At 36.1% G+C, this 22,016-nt stretch overlaps 2 protein-coding genes across 5 annotated transcripts; one reads left to right on the top strand and one right to left on the bottom strand.

Moving 5' to 3' along the window:
* Nucleotides 1–2,706: 2,706 nt before the first annotated feature.
* On the top strand, nucleotides 2,707–7,451 carry LOC107014803 (LRR receptor-like serine/threonine-protein kinase). The gene is made up of 2 exons (XM_015214897.2): nucleotides 2,707–5,815; nucleotides 6,786–7,451. Exons 1-2 carry the CDS (start codon nucleotides 2,992–2,994, stop codon nucleotides 7,289–7,291), a joined length of 3,330 nt encoding a protein of 1,109 aa, XP_015070383.1. The 5' UTR covers nucleotides 2,707–2,991; the 3' UTR covers nucleotides 7,292–7,451.
* An 8,210-nt stretch (nucleotides 7,452–15,661) lies between these two features.
* On the bottom strand, nucleotides 15,662–19,696 carry LOC107012611 (cell division cycle protein 48 homolog). Of its 4 annotated transcripts, XR_003577593.1 has the most exons (10): nucleotides 19,485–19,691; nucleotides 19,249–19,414; nucleotides 18,933–19,161; nucleotides 17,981–18,747; nucleotides 17,664–17,885; nucleotides 17,474–17,545; nucleotides 16,885–17,166; nucleotides 16,421–16,780; nucleotides 15,909–16,283; nucleotides 15,662–15,833 (listed from the first exon to the last, which is right to left on the bottom strand). XR_003577593.1 is itself a non-coding variant. In XM_027915970.1 (9 exons), exons 2-9 carry the CDS (start codon nucleotides 19,306–19,308, stop codon nucleotides 15,981–15,983), a joined length of 2,295 nt encoding a protein of 764 aa, XP_027771771.1. In that variant the 5' UTR covers nucleotides 19,309–19,414; nucleotides 19,631–19,696; the 3' UTR covers nucleotides 15,724–15,980. The 4 variants fall into 4 exon arrangements, 3 of the variants coding, with proteins under 3 accessions (XP_027771771.1, XP_027771770.1, XP_015067975.1); XM_027915970.1 differs by having other exon boundaries at nucleotides 15,724–16,283; nucleotides 19,631–19,696; XM_027915969.1 differs by having other exon boundaries at nucleotides 15,724–16,283; nucleotides 19,261–19,414.
* Nucleotides 19,697–22,016: the final 2,320 nt, after the last annotated feature.

The following is a 22,016-nucleotide window of genomic DNA, read 5'->3' on the forward strand; positions in this document are numbered from 1 at the left end:
CTTAATCATTAAATCTTTAATAATCATGCACATTATGTTAATTTTACAACCCTTATTAGCATTAGTTGTAAGGATAATTAATTAATTAATTAAATAAATGACTATTTTTATGAAATGATAGAAATACACAAAACAAAAAGATGGCCCCTCAAAACACACATGATGTGACACAACAAATTCTCATAACTTAAAAACAATGGAATAGTTGGGGATATGTATAATATTTAGTCCCCATCAAAGATTTTAAATATCTTCTCTTGGGATGGAACCCATTTTATTAATTGTCCCATATATAAAATAAAAATAAAACTCATTAATCCACCATACCTTTTCTTTTCCTTTTCTAGTAACACAATTCACCCCACTTATCAAATCATCTACACATATATATATTCTATTAGAAATATAATAATGAAGAAAAACAAAAATGTCTCTTCCTTTCGATGTACTCATTCCGCATACAAAAATTTACACTAATTCATATTCGAATCGATTTTCTTTTAATTAAATTAAAATAGATGATACTAATTATATATTTCAATCATATTTTATCGATGATATGATATTAGATAATAGAATATGAAAGATGTGTATTAGAATAAAAAGTGAGTAGTCTATAGAGTTTTGTCCTTTTAGGTTTGTTTGTTGTTTGTCGTTGCACTAATCGTATTATTATAGTTCTTTTTTCTCATGATTTGTTGTTTACTGAGTTTTGATTATCATACTACTTTAATGTTCTTGTTCCTTTCTGGTAGGTTTCGCATTGCTTCTCTTGTTAGTTTATGTTATATTTTTTTTTTATACTTGAGTTTGCTACACTTGAGTCAAGAGTCTTGCAAAGACGATCTTTTTTTTTTTAATCCCAATGAGATAGTAGTAAATCCTTCGTACACTTTATCCTCCTAAAACTCTACATATAAAATTTTACTGAATATATTATTATTGTATAGTAACTGAATATATTATTGTTGTATTTTAGCGAACTACAAGCTAGCATGGGGTTAGGCTAAGAGCATAGCTTAATGTCCAAGGTAAGTTGTGGCAAATTATAAATTAGAACTAGTTTTAATTAATTAATTTCACTAGTGAAACTTTTTTATTTCTTGCTTTTTCATGGGGTTTTGCTTGTCTTTTCTTCTTCTTCTTATTTGCCATAATTTTTTTTTTTTTAAATAAATAAATAAAGCCTGTCCAAGAACATGATTAGATTCCTAAATGGACATCCTTGTAAGATAGTTTACACTTAAATAATCTCATTTTGTGACCTTAGTCACGAGACAACCAACACGCCACTAAATTACAATATATTTTTTCCCACAAATTCAAAATTATAATTATGTCAAAGAAAAAATAATAATAATTATAATTATTATTAATTTATTATTAATAATGTACGGTATTTCTTTTGCTGTAGTCAGCTATCACGCGACACCACGTGATCACTTGTTTACGTTCATTAAAAGAAACAAAAAAAAAAGGCAAAAAATGAAATAAAAGAGATCTGTTCAGAAGTTTTTTTTTTCTTTTAAATAAAGGGAGTTTGATTTTGTAGGTTCCTTGCAATTAATTAAGTCAAATGGGATTTTTTTTTCTTCAAAATAATTAATTAGTATTATTTTTTTTCCATCTAATTAGTAATTACAATCAATTTTTGAAGTCATGGTGTTTTAAATTTGTATTTGTAACAGTAATGAATGCTTCAACTAATAAAGTGAGTGGAATTTTTAAACTCCTCTGCAAAAAACTGACACTGAAACTGGCAATCTTTAGGTAAAATTTGTAGCTAATTTGGTATAACAAATCTTTTTATTAAGTTTGGAGCTTTTATAAAGAATCTGTTAAGTGTTCAGTAGAGTTTTGCAATTGATCTAGATCTAGATCTATATTCCAGTCTTACATTTAATTTTCACATTTAAAAAAATATTACCATCACTTCACGAGATAGAAATAAAATTGAAGTATACTTATAAAATTTTATTGAGTATATTTTTATTTGAACAATACGTCACATTATTGGTGCAGATATTTGTTCTTTTGGTTGTAACGTTTTTGTTTTCTTGTCATTGCTAAAAGTAAAAAAACAAATTTATGTTTTTTTCTTCCCTTTTTGCGCAAAAAGGTGTCGAATTAAATTAAATGAAAGCAAGAAGTGAGTTCCAGAAAACAAGACAAAGTGTGAAGTGATGCCAATAATTCTGTAAATACCTATTGGCTGAAAATGATGGAACTGTCAAATTTTCATATAGTATAATGTCCATTAAATTCTGTTACTACTAACTCCATAGTGACATCCCAAAAGGATAGCTATATATAACACTGATAAAATATAGGCTACAATCAGAAGCGATTCGAGCATATTAGTAGTCTAAGGTAAAAATCAAATGAACTTTAAATGTGAATTGTTAATAATATTTATATAATTGATTTTTTCTAATTTTCAATTGATAATATAATCATTCTTATTTTAAATTATTTTTCATGAGATATAGTATTACAAATTTGTTCAAATAATTTCTTTATTTTCATGAAAAATTTACTTTTTCTATAAAAATATTCAATATATTAACACTGTCGAACCACCGTGACTATAACAGTACCCAAAAGGTCACATGTCAAGTGATAATGAAGTTCAAAGACACCAAGCTAAAATAATTTAAAAAAAATTGAAAGCACCATCTTTGGCATTTTTAAATAATAGAAAAAAATCCACTTACAAGTTTGATTAAAAAAAAAAACAGCCATCTAAAATTCCTCCCCACTCTCTCTTACATAATGGCCTAGCTGTTCTTGGATCCGGAGATTCTGGCAACTTTTTCAAATTTTTATATGTAACCTACATAAAATCCATTAGCCCACAAGACATGATTTGGTTTTCCTCTCTTTGTCTCTCCTCCCTAGGCTTAAACCTCTACACCAAAACCAAGAACAGCCCTTCCTTTCTCTGTTTAATCTTGAACTTTGTAGTAGCACTCACATATTTGTTCTAATCTAATGCCTGTTTATTCATGGACCCTTTTTTTCTTTTTCTCCTTTCTTCACTTTACTACTACCTCCTCTGCTCTCAATCCTCAAGGTCAGGCTCTTCTTTTATGGAAGACAACAAGCTTAAATGGATCATTAGATGTGTTGAGTAATTGGGATCCTACTGATGAAACTCCATGTGCTTGGTTTGGTCTTACTTGCAACTTCAATAAGGAAGTTGTTGAATTGGAATTGAAGTATGTGGATTTGCTTGGGATTGTTCCGTCCAATTTTAGCTCATTGGTGTCGTTGAATAAGCTTGTTTTGTCAGGGACTAATCTTAGTGGCGTAATTCCAAAAGAGATTGGGATGCTTCAGGGACTTAAGTTCTTGGACTTGAGTGACAATGCATTGACAGGCGAAATTCCAAGTGAAATTTTTCACTTGCCAAAACTGGAGCAACTTCATATTAATTCTAACCGGCTGGTCGGATCGATCCCTGAGGACATTGGTAACCTCAGTAGCTTGGTGTGGCTTATATTCTATGATAATCAGCTGAGTGGTGGAATTCCAAGTAGCATTGGGAATTTGAAAAAGTTGGAGATTATTAGAGGAGGTGGAAACAAGAATCTTGAAGGTCCATTGCCTCAAGAAATTGGCAACTGTAGTAATTTGGTTATGTTAGGATTGGCAGAAACTAGCATTTCTGGTTTTCTACCTTCTTCTCTTGGCCAGCTGAAAAGACTCGAAACGCTTGCTGTTTACACCTCATTGCTCTCTGGACAAATACCACCGGAGCTCGGGGATTGCTCCAAGCTCCAAAATGTTTATCTTTATGAGAATTCACTCACTGGTTCAATCCCAGCTCGGCTTGGTAACCTCAAGAACCTTCAAAACCTCCTTTTGTGGCAGAATAATTTGGTTGGAACAATCCCTCCTGAGCTTGGGAACTGTCAACAATTACAAGTCATTGACATTTCAATGAATTCATTAACCGGAAGCATCCCGGAATCATTTGGGAGATTGAATTCAATGCAAGAGTTACAGCTGAGTGTTAATCAGATTTCAGGTCGGATTCCAGCACAGATAGGAAACTGCACTGGTCTTACTCACATTGAGCTCGACAACAATGAGATAACCGGTTCCATACCATCGGAATTCGGAAACTTGTCCAACTTAACTTTGCTGTTCTTGTGGCAAAATCGCCTTGAAGGGGAAATACCTTCTTCAATTTCCTCGTGCTATAATCTCGAGGCTGTTGACTTGTCGCAGAATGCATTGACTGGTTCGATTCCTAAAGGGATATTCGATCTTCAGAAGCTGAACAAGTTACTGTTACTGTCGAATAATCTCTCTGGTCCCATTCCACCAGAGATAGGGAACTGTTCATCGCTGATTCGACTTCGGGCAAATGATAACAAGCTGACCGGATCACTGCCACCGGAGATTGGGAGATTGAAGAACTTGAATTTCCTTGATGTCGGATCTAATCACCTCACCGGGATCATTCCACCGGAGATCTCTGGATGCCGGAATCTGACATTTCTAGACTTGCATTCCAACTCAATCAGTGGGAATTTACCGGAGAATTTGAATCAGCTGGCTATCCTCCAGTTCATTGATGTTTCCGATAATTTAATTGAAGGCACTTTGAGTCCGAGTTTCGGTTCACTGACTTCACTCACCAAACTTGTTCTGGGTAAGAACAGGTTTTCTGGTCCTATTCCAACTCAACTCGGTTCCTGCATGAAGCTTCAGTTGATTGACTTGAGTGGTAACCAACTCTCCGGCGAGATTCCGGCGAGTGTTGGTAAAATCCCTGGTCTAGAAATTGCACTGAACCTCAGCTGGAATCAGCTTTCCGGTGAAATTCCGGCAGAGTTCGCCGCATTGGACAAGCTTGGAGTGCTTGATCTTTCTCATAATCAGCTCTCGGGGGACCTACAATTTCTCGCGAACCTACAAAATCTCGTGGTTCTGAATGTCTCGCACAACAATTTATCGGGGCACGTGCCTGACACCTCATTCTTCTCTAAGCTCCCACTCAGTGTACTTGCAGGCAATCCAGATCTATGCTTTCCCGGCAACCAGTGCTCCGCCGACAAGGGCGGCGGTGTCCGTCGTACCAAAGCAGCGAGGGTGGCGATGGTGGTGTTGCTTAGCGCAGCTTGCGCCCTCCTTATGGCAGCTTTCTACATCATCCTCAGCGGCAAAATACGGAACCGCAAGGCCCACGATTACGATCTAGATGGCGACAATGACGTTGAACTTGGCCCACCATGGGAGGTCACAGTATACCAAAAACTCGACTTATCTATAACTGACGTTGCAAAAAGTTTAACCGTTGGCAACGTCCTCGGCCGTGGTCGGTCCGGAGTTGTGTATAAGGTGAATATCCCGTCAGGATTGACGATCGCTGTGAAAAGATTCCGAGCATCGGACAAGCACTCAATGTCGGCATTCTCGTCGGAGATTGCCACACTGGCACGAATTCGACATCGGAACATTGTCAAATTACTTGGCTGGGCAGCAAATAGAAAGACTAAGCTATTGTTCTATGATTATTTACCAAATGGTACATTAGGTTCATTTTTACATGAAGGTTTTGGAGGGTTAATTGAGTGGGAAACCAGATTCAAGATTGCATTAGGGGTGGCTGAGGGCTTAGCTTACTTGCACCACGACTGTGTTCCGCCCATCCTCCACCGCGATGTCAAGGCTCAGAACATTTTGTTAGGTGATCGTTACGAGCCGTGTTTAGCTGATTTTGGACTTGCTAGACTCATGGAGGAGGAAAATTCTTCAGTTACAGCAAATCCTCAGTTTGCTGGATCTTATGGCTACTTTGCCCCAGGTAAATGTTTCTCTTCTTCCTAGTTCAAGTTCATTTCTTTCGAAAATCAACTAGTTATTACTTTAGTCATCAGAGTAATTCTCCTCTAGTACTGCAATTATGTGAGGTTTCATTGATTACTTAGTTCAAGTCCATGGCGGAACTAGAGGACAGAAGAGAGTTCATTTGAACCCTCTTCGTCCTAAAATTACACATATACATAAGAATGATTTTCTCAATGTATATATGGAAGAAAGTGGGCTCTTGATATCAATACAGGTTTAGGTAAAGATAAGACACAATGGAAGAATAAGATCCATATAAGACTCGTATGAAACTTTTATCCTGATTATTATTTGTATTAGAGTATTATTTATTTATATCTGTAACATATTTTCTTTACTTTTATGCCGTGAACTTAAATGAATGAGGATTCATATAGCCGACCCCAAGTTTGCCCTTTGGATTTTTTCCTTTATAGAAAAAAAGAAACTGAATGCGAGGTAGCAGAAGAGAACAGATATAAAGTACTGCAAACAGAGAGCAAGAAGGAGAATTCAGTTTAAGTTGCTTCCATATGGATGGAATTAAGTCACTATTTTGACAATATATGCATGTGAAACCATGTGCTAGCTTTAACTATGTGCAAAACCAAGTTTGTCATGACATACTTGGCAGCTACAATGCTATTTCCCCATCTTTTTGCCTGTGTATGGCCCCCCACTAGAGATACTTAGGATGGGGAATACTCTAAAAAAAAAAAACCATAACCAAAGTTAGTGGTCACACTTTCACAGCCAAGCATGGACACATTGCTGCTGTCTCCATACCCCTTTGGCCATAGCTTGTTGTCCGATTGCGATATGTGAAAAATAATCGCCCAACAAAAATAATGCCTTTGTTATGTTTCAAAAAACATCAAGATCAAATAGGTGATAAATATCTGGCATGAAAAGGACTAAACTCTGTTCTACTGTTTTGTCTCTTGCAGAGTACGCTTGTATGCTAAAGATTACAGAGAAGAGCGATGTTTTTAGCTTTGGAGTTGTGTTGCTAGAAATCATTACTGGGAAAAAGCCAGCCGACCCATCCTTCCCTGATGGACAACATGTTATACAATGGGTTCGCGACCACCTAAAGAGCAAGAAAGATCCAGTTGACGTTATTGATCCAAGGTTACAAGGACATCCTGATACACAAATTCAAGAAATGCTTCAAGCCCTTGGAATAGCCCTGTTGTGTACTAGTAATCGGGCTGAAGATCGTCCAACAATGAAAGATGTGGTGGCATTACTCAAGGAGATTATCCATGAGAACGCAACAGGAAGTGAAGCTAAAAAGACATCGAACAACTCCTCAAAAATGTCTGATACTCCATCATTTTCCTACTCTTCTTCATCTGTCACTCCAGCTCAGTTGCTACGCCTCCAAGGGTCTTTTAATTGCTCTCTTACTCACTCATCCTCCTCCGTTAACTATAGCACCAGCAACCAGTAATAATGTAGCAATAGTTTAGTCATGATAGATCTGTTATTCTTTTGAGCTAGATAGTATTAGCAACCGTAAAGAGCTAGGTAGAGGGAACCTTCTTGTCAATTTAATTGTTAAGCAAATGAAAATGAAATCCATTGTACAGCAAAGTTTCTTTATCTCCCTACTTTACAGTGTCCACTAACAGTATCAATTCAAACAGCCTTCAAACAAAAACAACGAGAAACGGAAAATTGCTAGCAGCCATTGATTAGCATATTGAAGTGATTGACAATACAAAAATTATATAATTTAACAGGTTTTTTCGTAATGATAGAACTATAACTGTACAGGAGCAAGTATACTGTAACATCTTGTCGAATATGTCTACTAGCAAGCCGTTTACATGTCTAGTCCGTTGTGCATGAATGTAAGAAAATGAAGTCTTTATCAATATTACATTGCACCAAAATTAATAGATGTTAATGAATTTCAGCACCTTGGAAAGTAATTAATCATAGTTCTTCTAAGTTTTTCCAAGTACAAAATATCAGTTGGACCATTCCTTTTTTCACAGATACACTATTTTACACTTTTCATTTTCTTTTGATAGAGACAGTGAAGAAGATAGCAAACCATAATATCTCTAGTTGGTGATGATATATCTCCTAACTTGTAATTGAAGGGCCAACAAATAAGGGTAGTTGGAAACAGTATCATTACATAGATCGAAAATATAAAAAGGCATAATACAGACTCTTAACTTAGTTTCAGCAAACAACTATGACCTTTAACTTTGTATGTGTACAAATAGACATTTAAACTACACTTAAACTTGTATAAACTGAACAAGTAGACACAAGTGTCCCACATGACACAATACACGTAGGGCGCCATGTATGACTCAAAATTACCATGTAGGGTGTTATATAGGACGAATGTGTTCATTTGCCCAATTTCATAAATTTAAGTGTCTATTTGTATACATCCAAAGTTTAAAAGTCATAATTGTCAACTGATGTCAAGTTAAGGGTCATATTTATGCATTATGTCCATAAAGAAACAACACTACACCAACTAAAAAGCATAAAAATAATTTTACTTTGTTATACAATGTAATTTTTCGACAAATCTAAACCTTTAGCACCCCTAGCTCCGCCCCCTAGGGAGCATAGAAAGGTTGGGAAAATGATTGAAAGGATGACCCTTATGGCTCCATAACGCTATTGTCCAAGAATTAGAATAGAAAGAATTAAGTTATTTGCCAAACCAATCAAGTGAAATGTTCTCATCTAAAACAACTAAAGGACCCCTCAACTTGACAGATATATATATATATGTACAACACAACTTATAAATCAGTGAGCAAACACTACTAATTTGAAGACAAAAAACAGAGTTTATGCCGAACCCACATACTATAAGACGTTTTTATCGAATCATTTTTTATTTTAGGAATTTGATTTTTCCTGTCAAATATTACTCTTTATTGCATTATATTTGAAAGACTTCTTATAATATTTTTAGCGAAATTTTTGATTTTTACGAAAGAAATAAAATAGTCGAGTAGAAAAGATTCCCACCAAGTTAGGAAATTCATGAAGGTCACTTTACATTCTTACTATTTCCATAACATTTGTACGTTCCTGCACATAACTGTTTGTGCTCTACCACGTCACCCATGAGTAATTCAAACAAGGTGTAATTTGACTATCTAAATTAAATTTACTATTCAATTGAAACAGTATATAAATAAAATTTACTGGTAAATTTAAGGGTTATTGATGTATTAACCCTACTTTTTAAATCCATAAATACATGAAATATTTCAATTTTTCAATAAATTCATCTACCAATTCAAATTCAAAATAAAGAAATTTTCAACAAACTATCCATGTATAGGATTTTTTTACACTTTTTTTTTTTTTTTTTGTATATATTAGAAAAAATGTAAGAAGAAATGTTGGTCCACAACTCCACATCCTAATAGATTGTGGGCTGGACCGAGCTTCGTCTTTGGGCCCAACATCTGGGTGTGATCTCCCTAGGTGGGCTTGGCTGAGAAGGCCCGCATACATGACATGCATTCTGTAAGCCCAAATTTAGAAAAACAAATTTAGCCCAAATTTAGAAGTGGATTCTAAATTATTAGGATAAATTACAGAAATACACTCTTTTTCCCCCACTTATTTCCATTATCCTCCATTACTTTTAAAAATCTCCAAAATTCCTTATTACTTTTAAAAATCTCGAAAATTCCTTATTTTCTTTAATTTATTCGAACCAGTATTTAATTTAACTAAGCTACATATTGTGTATTTGAGCTTGTATTTAACGTATTTAAGACAATGTTTAATGTATCCGAGTTATGTATTAATGCATTCGAGTTTCAATTATTGTATTTATTTTTTTAAAATTTTAATAAATTATTTTAATTAGAAACTTATAAAAGGAATAAATTGTGATTTTATATTTTGGGATTTATGTAATTCAAGATCTAGATGTTGGGTTATGGGTCATTTTCCCTTCCTATGTGGATAAATAAAAGCCCAATTTGAACCAACCCATTTTTGCCCATAGACCCATTCTTATGAGGCAAATATAAACCTATTTTTAGGTCTTATTTTCAGACATACAAGAGAGTTTTTCAGCAGCCAAAAAGAGAGAAAGAGAGCAGATTTTCGCAGTCAAAAATTCAGCCCTAACAGCCAACTTCAAATTGCGATTCCCGCTTCGTTTCTTGTCCGATTGAGCTGATTTTTGGACAGCATATTATATTCATCTCAATCTTTGATTAGGAACTGACAGAGTTGGATTTGGTGGCCTGCAGCTTCAGTTTTGCTGTCGTGAACAGTAGCTGCGAAATTGGTGATTTTGCTCCTTTAATTCTCTAGATTTGGTGCAATCTTATTTCGTTGTTGCTCGTTGTTTGGCACTTGTTTTGTGGCCAATTTTGGAGAACAATATTGTAACTCTTGGTGATTATAGTGGAGCTTTTGGTCCCGTGGTTTTTTACTCTTCACATCGAAGGGTTTTCCACGTAAATCTTGGTGTCTTGTGTGATTTGTTTATTATTGCCTTGTTATATTTGTTTGGTTGAATTACTTGCTGCCTTACTATCATATTGCTTGTGGTTGTTTGTCTTCTCTTGGTTCAAAGCGAAAAGGGAAAGTATAGACTTGGGTATTCTTCCGCTGTTATCCTGTCAGGCATTTTTGTTAGTGCCTTGTCTTTCCCAACAAAGTGGTATCAGAGCATTGGTTATTGTTGATTGTCGTTTTGAATGATGGAGGCAAATATGAGCAAAATGGTGTGTTTAAATGGTAGTAACTATCATATTTGGAAAGGCAAGATGAAAGATCTTCTATTTGTCAAGAAGATGCATTTACCTGTGTTTGCTTCTAATAAGCCTCAGTCTTTGAATGATGAAGAATGGGAATTTGAGCATCTGCAGGTTTGTGGCTATATTAGACAATGGGTTGAAGATAATGTTAGAAATCATATTGTGAATGAGACACATGCCAAAAGTTTGTGGGACAAGCTCGAGACACTTTATGCTTCGAAGACTGGCAACAACAAGTTGTTCCTATTGAAACAATTAATGAATATCAGGTATAAAGAGGGCACTCCTATTTCTGATCATATTAATGATTTTCAGGGTGTTCTTGACCAGCTGTCCGGAATGGGTGTAAAGTTTGATGATGAGATACAGGGACTTTGGCTTCTTAATACTCTGCCAGACTCTTGGGAAACTCTTCGAGTTTCTTTGACTAATTCTGCTCCCAGTGGTGTTGTAACCATGGAATATACTAAGAGTGGTGTCTTGAATGAAGAAATGAGAAGAAGATCTCAAGCCTCATCTTCTTCAGCTTCACACTCCGATGTTTTGGTTACTGAAGATAGGGGGAGAAACAAGTCCAGAGGTCAGAATGATAGAGGTAAAAGTAGAAGCAAGTCAAAGTCTAAATACAAGAATATTACATGTGACTATTGCCACAAGAATGGGCATATCATGAAATATTGTTACAAGCACAAGAGAGATATGAGACAACAAAAGAGAGAAGGCGATAATGAAAATCGTGTTGCTGTTGTTGCTAATGATGATCTTCTTGTTTCTTGTGATGCAAATGCCATTAATCTTGTTCGTGATGAGTCTAGCTGGTTTGTGGATTCTGGTGCTACTTCTCATGTCACGCCAAAGAAGGAATTATTTTCTTCTTATACTCCAGGTAATTTTGGAACGTTGAAAATGGGCAATAATCATGAAGTTGAAGTTATTGGCATTGGGACAGTTTGTTTGGAAAGTAACAATGGTTCCAAACTAGTTCTCAATAATGTCAAGCATGCTCCAGATGTTCGCTTGAATTTGATTTCTGTGGGATATCTTGATGATGAGGGTTATGTTAATACACTTGGTGTTGGCCAGTGGAAGCTTACTAGAGGTTTGATGGTTGTGGCCCGTGGTGACAAGTTGTCTAACTTGTATGTATTTCAGGGCTCCATGTCTAGAGACTCAGTAAATTTGGTGGAGAATGATACTTCATCAGAGTTATGGCATAGAAGGCTGAGTCATATGAGCGAGAAGGGGATTGATAGTTTGGCTAAGAAAAATTTGCTTTCTGGAGTGAAACAAGCAAAGTTGAAGAAATGTGTTCATTGCTTAGCCGGTAAACAGAAAAGAGTTTCTTTTCAGAGTCATCCGCCTTCAAGAAAGCTTGATTTGCTGGAGTTGGTACATTCTGATTTGTGTGGTCCTTTTAAGGTAAGATCTCATGGTGGTGCACTTTACTTTGTGACTTTTATTGATGATCATTCTCGCAAACTCTGGGTATTTCCTTTGAAGTCCAAGGATCAAGTACTTGATGTGTTCAAGAGTTTTCAGGCCTTGGTTGAAAGACAAACAGGGAAGACATTGAAATGCATCCGCTCAGATAATGGTGGTGAGTATATTGGTCCTTTTGATAGATATTGCAGAGAGCAGGGTATTAGGCATCAGAAAACTCCTCCAAAGACTCCTCAGTTAAATGGTTTAGCAGAGAGGATGAACAGAACTCTAGTTGAGAGGGTTAGATGTATGCTTTCAGATGCTAAGCTGTCAGATTCCTTTTGGGCAGAAGCACTTAATACTGCTGCTTATGTTATCAATTTATCTCCTGCTGTTGCTTTAGATGGTGATGTCCCTGACAGAGTTTGGACTGGTAAGAATGTTTCTTATGATCATCTTAGAGTCTTTGGGTGTAAAGCCTTTGTACATGTTCCTAAGGATGAAAGGTCAAAGTTGGATGTTAAAACTAGGCAGTGTATCTTCATTGGTTATGGTCAAGATGAATTTGGCTATCGTTTCTATGATCCTGTTGAGAAGAAACTTGTTAGAAGCCGTGATGTTGTGTTCTTTGAAGACCAAACAATTGAAGATTTTGACAAAGCTGACAAGGCTGATTTTCAGAGTAGTGAGAGCTTAGTTGATGTTGATCCAGTTCCTTTGACTATTGCACCGGAAGAAAATCTTCATAATGATGAAAATCAAGTTGATAATGAAGATGGTGATCATGTTCAGAATGACCGGCATGATGTTGTTGATGCTCCAGTGCAAGATGATGTGGTTGTCCAACAACCAATTATAGATGCTCCAGAGAGTTCTCTCAGACGATCTAGTAGAGAGAGAATTCCTTCATCTCGTTATTCTCCCAATGAGTATGTACTCTTGACTGACGGGGGAGAACCTGAGAGTCTTGATGAGGCCATGGAAAGTGAAGAAAAAGAAAGGTGGTTTGATGCTATGGAAGATGAGATTAAATCCTTGCATGATAATCATACCTTTGATTTGGTTAAGTTACCTAAAGACAGAAAAGCTTTGAAAAACAGGTGGGTTTTTCGGGTGAAACATGAAGATGGTAATCCAGTTCCACGGTACAAAGCTAGATTAGTTGTCAAGGGATTTAATCAGAAAAGGGGAGTTGATTTTGATGAGATATTCTCTCCAGTTGTGAAGATGTCATCCATTCGTGTGGTTCTAGGCTTGGCTGCAAGTCTAGATTTAGAGGTTGAGCAAATGGATGTTAAAACTGCTTTCCTCCATGGTGACTTAGATGAAGAAATTTATATGGAGCAACCGGAAGGTTTTGAAGTCAAGGGTAAAGAGAATTATGTTTGCAAATTGAAGAAGAGCTTGTATGGTTTGAAACAAGCTCCCAGGCAGTGGTACAGGAAGTTTGGTTCTTTTATGAGTCAGCAGGGCTTCAAGAAGACTTCTTCAGACCATTGTGTTTTTGTGCAAAAGTTCTCTGATGGTGACTTTATTATTGTGTTGCTTTATGTTGATGACATGCTTGTTGTTGGTCATAATACTTGCAGGATTCAGAAGTTGAAGCAAGAGTTGAGTAAGTCTTTTGCTATGAAAGACTTAGGACCAGCAAGGCAGATTCTTGGCATGCAGATTGTCCGTGATAGAAAGGCCAAGAAATTGGTATTATCACAAGAGAAGTACATTCAGAAAGTACTTCGCAGATTCAGCATGGACAAAGCTAAGGTTGTCAGTACACCTTTAGCTATGCACTTCAAATTGAGCACGAAACAGTGTCCTTCTAGTGATGATGAGAAGGAAGATATGAAGAAAGTTCCTTATGCTTCAGCTGTTGGTAGTTTGATGTATGCGATGGTTTGTACAAGACCGGATATTGCTCACGCTGTTGGAGTTGTTAGCCGTTTTCTTTCTAATCCGGGAAGAGAACATTGGAATGCTGTGAAGTGGGTTATGAGATATCTCTGTGGCACTTCTAGTCTGAGTTTGTGTTTTGGTACAGGGAAGCCTATTCTTTGTGGTTATACTGATTCAGACATGGCTGGTGATGTTGATACTCGCAAGTCTACTTCAGGGTACTTGGTTACTTTTGCAGGGGGAGCTGTGTCTTGGCAATCTAGGTTGCAAAAATGTGTTGCTCTATCTACTACAGAAGCTGAGCTTATTGCTGTCGTTGAAGCTTGTAAAGAATTGCTTTGGATGAAGAGATTCTTGGGGGAACTTGGTTGTGCTCAAGAGAGGTATGTGCTTTATTGTGACAGTCAAAGTGCTATACATCTTGGCAAGAATTCTACGTTCCATGGTCGGTCTAAACACATTGATGTGAGATACCATTGGATTCGAGATGTGTTGGATTCTAAGTTGCTTGAGCTTGAAAAGATTCATACAAATGACAATGGTTCCGATATGATGACTAAAGCTTTGCCAAGAGGGAAGTTTGAAGATTGTTGCATGGTCGCCGGGATGGCGGTCTCCTCCACATAGTCGTGAGGGGGAGAATTGTTGGGTTATGGCCCTTTTTCCCTTCCTATGTGGATAAATAAAAGCCCAATTTGGACCAACCCATTTTTGCCCATAGGCCCATTCTTATGAGGCAAATATAAGCCTATTTAGGTCTTATTTTCATATACACAGAGAGTTTTTTCAGCAGCCAAAAAGAGAGAAAGAGAGCAGTTTTCGCAGTCAAAATTCAGCCCTAACAGCCAACTTCAAATTGCGATTCCCGCTTCGTTTCTTGTCCGATTGAGCTGATTTTTGGACAGCATATTATCTTCATCTCAATCTTTGATTAGGAACTGACAGAGTTGGATTTGGTGGCCTGCAGCTTCAGTTTTTCTGTCGTGAACAGTAGCTGCGAAATTGGTGATTTTGCTCCTTTAATTCTCTAGATTTGGTGCAATCTTATTTTGTTGTTGCTCGTTGTTTGGCACTTGTTTTGTGGCCAATTTTGGAGAACAATATTGTAACTCTTGGTGATTATAGTGGAGCTTTTGGTCCCGTGGTTTTTTACTCTTCACATCGAAGGGTTTTCCACGTAAATCTTGGTGTCTTGTGTGATTTGTTTATTATTGCCTTGTTATATTTGTTTGGTTGAATTACTTGCTGCCTTACTATCATATTGCTTGTGGTTGTTTGTCTTCTCTTGGTTCAAAGCGAAAAGGGAAAGTATAGACTTGGGTATTCTTCCTCTGTTATCCTGTCAGGCATTTTTGTTAGTGCCTTGTCTTTCCCAACACTGGATAGCTAGAAGATGGTTATATTGCTACTTCTGTTATTCAGAAGGTATACAAATTGCAATGGTGACTGCAGTACATGTTGAACCCTCGATACAGCAACCAATTTCGAAAACAGGATATATCATAACAAAATAAAAACAAAAACATGACATATCATATCATAACAAATAAAAACAAGTAATTGGAGGACAAACACGACTCATGGAAGTAATGCGGCTGAAAACTGCCATCTTCTAAGCTGAACACACCCATGTCCGAGCCCAGATATATTTTCCAATAATCGTCTGTAAAATAGATATGATTAGACTTGATTCCTGGAAATTGAGAAGCTTGGTAACTTCGCCACCAGCTAAATCAACCTGGAAAACTCGAAAACTTATTGTCCCATATATGTAGTTATCTCCAAATCGGAAGTCGTCCAGTGATAACCTTAACTGCTTTGCTAAAAAATCGTCCACAACTAATGTTCATAAATTTCAACACCAGAGAGAAGGGATGTCGTAGACAAACACATCTCAATTCTCGTTATAGCCTATAAGATTAGTACATTAGATAACATCCACAGGCGAAATTTCTTTAACACAAAAGTTGCAACATGGTAACATACCTAGTTATTCTACTTACACTAACATTCCATTTTCCAGCATCCCTAGCATCCTTGTGCTCAATGTTTAACTTATTAACTGTACAAATCATCCTCGTCTCCAGCAGCGTTAACAGAAGCAAATGGGTCGGCTGTTGCCCCGGTTGGTGTAGCATTAGCTGCATGCTCAGCAAATTTGAACTCAGTTCCAAGTCCGCGTGATTGTTGTAATGTTTGAGCAAAAAGCTGGTACTTCCTAATGTCAGCATCACTCACACTTCTTCGAGCATATTTCATGGACTCCTCAAAGTGTGCAGCCTTTATTTCAGCCACTTCATCGGTGTCATCTTCATCCATGGCTTCAGGGTTCAAGCTCCTCTTCCTCTCTCTCTCAATATCCTGTCATTCAGAAATTAAACGGGAGTAAAATTCATCTACTACCAAATCGGGAGAAAAAAGGAAATGACCGACTGAGCTGCAATTCACATATTATTTTGGAAGGTACCATTATTAATGTGCAAAAGGAGCATCTTTACCTTTTCAATGTTTTCCCTAATGGCGTATTTGCATGCTCGCTGACAAATCTCGGTTATGTCTGCACCACTAAAACCATGTGTATACCGTGCTAGAGCTGACAGATCCACGTCCTTTGCGACAGGGGACTTACGCAAGCATGCTTTGAAGATTTGAAGACGAGAAGCTTCATCCGGGAGGGGGATGTAAATTAATTGGTCAAGACGACCTGGCCTGAGCAATGCAGGGTCAATAATGTCTGGCCTATTTGTTGCCCCAATGATGAAAACTGTTTTCTTTGCTGTCATTCCATCCATCTCTGTCAACAATTGATTGAGTACTCTATCAGCAGCACCACCAGCATCTCCCACCGAATTTCCTCTCTAAAAGAGGGACAAATGCAACAAAAATTGGATCAAGAAAATATAAAATTGTGACAGAAATGAAGTGACAAGTCTACATCAGGCTTGAGTATTTGAGGTAGTACCTGCGTAGCAATGGAATCGAGTTCATCAAAGAACAGTACACATGGAGCAGATTGCCGTGCCTTGTCAAATATTTCCCGAACATTCGCTTCACTTTCTCCAAACCACATTGTAAGCAACTCCGGTCCTTTCACACTTATAAAGTTAGCCTGACACTCATTTGCGATAGCCTTGGCCAGTAAAGTTTTGCCACAACCAGGTGGTCCATAGAAAAGTACCCCTTTGGAGGGTGACATTCCAAACTTCTCAAACTTTTCAGGATGCTCGACCGGGTACTGAACAGTCTGCCGCAAGCAAAGTGGATTTTCAAGTAAGAACAGTAGAAGATGCACATGAGAGGAATTTAAATACCACCTCCACCCCAACGAGAAGAATCTTTTTTTCTTTCCTTCGGAGCCGAAACTATTAACCTAAACTAATGAATTGTTAGGCTCTCTTATTAACAGGAACAATTATCAAAATGTTCTTTATTGTCCAAGTTTTGGCCAAACAATATATACAGATGACGATGGAACCATCAACAACACCTAAGAAGTCCGTAATGGAATCAAAATTTTCAATTACAAGCCTCTTAATTTCATAATCACATACCTCTTGAAGTTCCCGCTTGACATTTTCCAGCCCCCCAATATCCTCCCAAGATGTATTGGGAACCTCCACTACCTGAAAACCAGGAGACTCAGTCACCAAGAAGTACCAAAAGGAAAGATATACTTTGAAAAACAACAAACAGTAACTCCTACTTGAAGGAATGCTTCAATTAGGAAAAAATAAAACTCACCGTTTCTCGCAGTGCTGATGGATTTGAAGCACCCAGAGCAGTTTGAAAATGCTCATTAGTCACAGCCATTGAATTCAACACTTCAGCATCAATGGTCTCATCCTCCAAGTCAATAACATCCATTTTCTCCCTGATACACTGCAGTGCAGCCTCAGTGCACAAGGCAGCAAGATCAGCTCCGACATAACCATGTGTGTCTCTTGCAACCCTCTCTAGATCAACCTGTGACAGCCTCAACAAAAAACTGATAAAACTGCTCATAATTGGAAAACTAGGTAAACATAGGAAGCAACAGGGACAAGCAGAAAGCAGCTCACATTATCATCGAGCTTCATGTTTTTAGTATGAATACGTAGGATCTCCAGCCGCCCTATTTCATCTGGTACGCCAATGTCAATCTCCCGATCAAATCTTCCGAATCTCCTGAGAGCAGGATCAATACTGTTTGGTCTATTGGTAGCCCCCATGACAATCACATGTGATCGAGACTTGAGTCCATCCATTAATGTCAGAAGTTGGGAAACTATTCGCCGCTCAACTTCACCATGTGTCTTTTCTCTCTTTGGAGCAATCGAGTCTAACTCATCAATAAATATAATAGATGGCGCATTCTTTTCGGCTTCCTCAAATGCCTTCCTCAAGTTACCCTCACTCTCACCAGCCAATTTGGACATAATTTCAGGCCCATTAATCAAAAAGAAAAAGGCACCAGTCTCATTTGCCACAGCTCTTCCAATGAGGGTTTTCCCCGATCCGGGAGGACCATAGAGAAGAATACCTTTTGGTGGTTTCACACCAATCGACTTGAACAACTGCGGATGCCTCAGAGGGAGTTCAACCAGCTCACGAATCTGAGCCATTTGCTTCCTCATACCCCCAACATCATCATATCCAACTTCATTTAGTCTCTCCTCCTCTTCACGCCTGATTGGTTCTCCCTCACAAAAGATCTCTGTATCAGGTGCAACAACACAATATTCTCCAGGCTCCGTCTCAACCACTTTAAATTCAACACTGCGCATGCCACCTCTGACTACAAAGAGATCGCCCTTCCTCACAGGGCGGTAAGACTCCAAGAAGTATGCTGGTATGTCAACAATAGCAAATGCAAATAGACTCTGTTAAATGAGATAATCTAGATAATGAAAAGAGAAAACAGTCAAAAACACACCTAAACTATGTATTTCCTACTCTAACACCAACTATTTATCAAAATACATTTCGAAGTTGACTAGACAAAGAGTCTGAATACAAAATGGATGCCCTTACGCTTCAAGTAGGCATCAAACAGGTTGCCAGTCATGCCTTCAATTGTATCATCAATAGGAAGAATATGAACACGCTTCGCATACTTAACATCAGGACACTGGTGCACAGATACAACATCCCCAAGACGAATCCGAAGGTTCGCCCGAACGACTTTGTTCAATCTGACCTTATGTTCTTCACATTGCTCATCCGCAAGGACAACACAAACAGTGTCCTTCCGTTTTTTACCCTACAATAATACAATGTTTTTTTTGTTTTTTTTAACATCTCAACTAATAGTTACAATAAACAAATAATTAATTGAATAACTTGAAACCTTTAGCAATACTGTATCTCCTCTAAACAACTGGAGCTCTTCCATTTTAGCAGGGTGCATAGATACCACTGAATTATCATCATTTATAGCTTCATCAACAATAAGGCGGTTAGGAGATCTCTTCCTCTCCAAAATTGCCGTAGCAAAATCTTTTTTATTGTTTTTCCTAAAATTGAAACAGTCAGTAAATCGTCAAACTTGTGATCACAGAAACATAAAAGCAAAATAGAACATACGAGTCGGAAGTGGAAGATTTCGGGTCCGCCATGAGAGAGTAGTAATTTACAGAGGTTTAGAAATGGGTGTAGAAATTAAACAAAGTTGCACAAGGAAAACGACAAAGTTGGCATGAGTATACTTGTCGTTTCAACACACACTTCACCTGTCCGCTCTTAGTTTTCGTTTCCCTTTTGACACGTCTGTGCATATTGTACCAGCGTTTGTGACTTTTGAGAGCTTCATGTACATAAATTATACTCGCTACGTTTCTATATTTAGAAGTTCCTATATTTTAGAAAGAATGATTTTCTTTTAATAATTTTTACATAGTATATTTAAGATCATAAGATTAAAGAGTAATTTATATATTTAATTTATTTTTAATTAAAAATTACAAAATTTAAAAAAATAATTATACTCTTAAACTCCATATCAAAGAGTAATTTTGTATATTTAACCTAATTTTAATTTATAATTATAAAATTTAAAAAAAAAATTATACTCTTAAGCTCTATATCAAATTAAAAATAAATTATTTTTCGTGAAGAGAGAACTCAGTATTTCAACTTCAATATATATCTATAGACAACTTAATTTACGGGGACCTCTAGGCTCCGTAATTAAATATCCCAACTTTATAAATCCATTCCTTTAAAAGGTGCCTAAAAGTGCATTTTAAAATTAAAGACACACTTATATCAATTTGAAATGTTTTAGATAGTTATAATGAAAGTATTTACCTGTGAATTATTCTATGGTTAAATTTTGCATAATTAATTTTTCACAAAATAATATCCATATTATCTCATAGTTAATTTTTATATGTATAATCTTTATATGCTATCAAATAATTTATACTAAAATTGTGTCATGTTTGAACCAGCCATTACGAGTATACCTCAGGGGCGCTAAACGTGCTAATTAGTAGTTCCTCAATTCTAATTAATTTTTAATTTAACTTAGTTTGAAATTTTAAAAATACAAAAAGAGATTTTTAAATATGTACCGTTATTTAAATGTTACGGTCTCAATTTTTTAACTTGTCATATAGAATATTAGTATTTTTTTTAAAAAAAAAAATTGTTTACTAAAAGTGTATTGTTTTTTGTTTCACTATTTTTCAAGTTTGTTAAGATAGTTACTTTTCTTTTTAGTTTTGTCCATTCAAAAGTTTCCATGTGACAAAATTTTTTAGGAGTATGAGTTCTAATATATTCATGTCTTTCAATTCCTCTTTGATTTAGGTAAAACTTAGTAGAGCAAACTCTTCGATGTCAATTTGATATTAACAAGATTTTTACAAAATTAGTGAATTATTACTTCATTGTTGCCCCCTTATCTATATTAGATAACATTTGTTATCAGTTTTGTGGACAACATTATTCAATTACAGTCTTTATTTTGAATCTATGTCTACCATGAAAGAAGAAAACATTGATACCATAAGAATGTGAAAACATGTCTCAAATGTGAAACTCTATATGAGTAACTAAAGATACAATTTAATCCACCACGTGTTATAATAAGTGGTTCTAAACTTTTGTAGGTAGGAGCATGAACCTTTCGAAAGAATTCACTCATGTTACGGATAGAGGCTGCATTTAAGTTTTTTTAGTCAAGTAAAAAGGTATTTTAAGATTATCAAGAATGAAACTAATAACTCGAGTTTTAAAGTGTTTTCAGTACTTCTCTCTTAATAATGTTCAAATGCTCAATTGATTACACATGCCTTTTGAAATCCATTGACACATAAAATACTTCATAATTTTTCAACAAATACATCAAATCAAGTTCAAAAGAAAGAAATATATCAATTTTTAATTCAATGTTGTTATAATTCTACCATAAAATTTCTACGTACTATTCATTGTAATTTGAAGTTCCTATTTCTTTTTTAATCTCACGAAAGTAGAAATTCTCAAGCTTTTGAGGTTTTATTTTTTGGGACGTTTTACAGAAATTATATATATTTACGGGTCAATTACATTTTATCCTATTTCAAATATATTATTTAATTGATCGATACATTGTAAATGATACATTACTTAATGGGAGAGATGTACCCGAGAAGGATAAATATATCCAAAAAGGGTAGGAATGTGTTGGAGAGGGAATGAAAATGTATTCAATGGAACTTTTTATTTAAAAAAATTAAATAATAACTTTTTCTTTTTAGAGATTATGAGATCTTAAGTTGTGTATCGTTGATTATTCTTTTTCTCTAAAGTTTGGTCTTGGTAGAGAAGAATTGTTGGTCCACAATCCACATCCTAAGAGACTGTGGACTGTACCGAGCTCATCATTGGTCCCAACCTACATGATATGCACTGTAAAGCCCAAACTCTCCATTGCCAATTTTTGTGACTTATTAAATTTTGTTTAATATATTTATGATTGGAAAAATTATTTGGATAGATTTTTTTTAATAAATAATTACTGATTTTATGGATATTTTTTATTTATTATTATTTATAGTAATATTATATTAAATCTGTAAAATATGCATTAAAAGTGAATTAAGTATGCAATAACATGTATTATAACTATTT

This window comes from Solanum pennellii, chromosome 3 (genome assembly GCF_001406875.1).
Source record: "Solanum pennellii chromosome 3, SPENNV200".
In the NCBI taxonomy this organism is placed as follows: Eukaryota; Viridiplantae; Streptophyta; class Magnoliopsida; order Solanales; family Solanaceae; genus Solanum; species Solanum pennellii.

What these genes read in the sequence shown, in the direction of transcription:
- LOC107014803 (XM_015214897.2), top strand. Translation starts at nt 2,992, where the DNA reads ATGCCTGTTTATTCATGGACCCTTTTTTTCTTTTTCTCCTTTCTTCAC. An exon ending in TTATGGCTACTTTGCCCCAG is followed by an intron (nt 5,816 to 6,785) that starts GTAAATGTTTCT and finishes TGTCTCTTGCAG; the next exon opens with AGTACGCTTGTATGCTAAAG.
- LOC107012611 (XM_015212489.2), bottom strand. Translation starts at nt 19,516, where the DNA reads ATGGCGGACCCGAAATCTTCCACTTCCGACTC. An exon ending in TCAAGCGGGAACTTCAAGAG is followed by an intron (nt 17,167 to 17,473) that starts GTATGTGATTAT and finishes TGCTTGCGGCAG; the next exon opens with ACTGTTCAGTACCCGGTCGA. An exon ending in TCGATTCCATTGCTACGCAG is followed by an intron (nt 16,781 to 16,884) that starts GTACTACCTCAA and finishes TCCCTCTTTTAG; the next exon opens with AGAGGAAATTCGGTGGGAGA.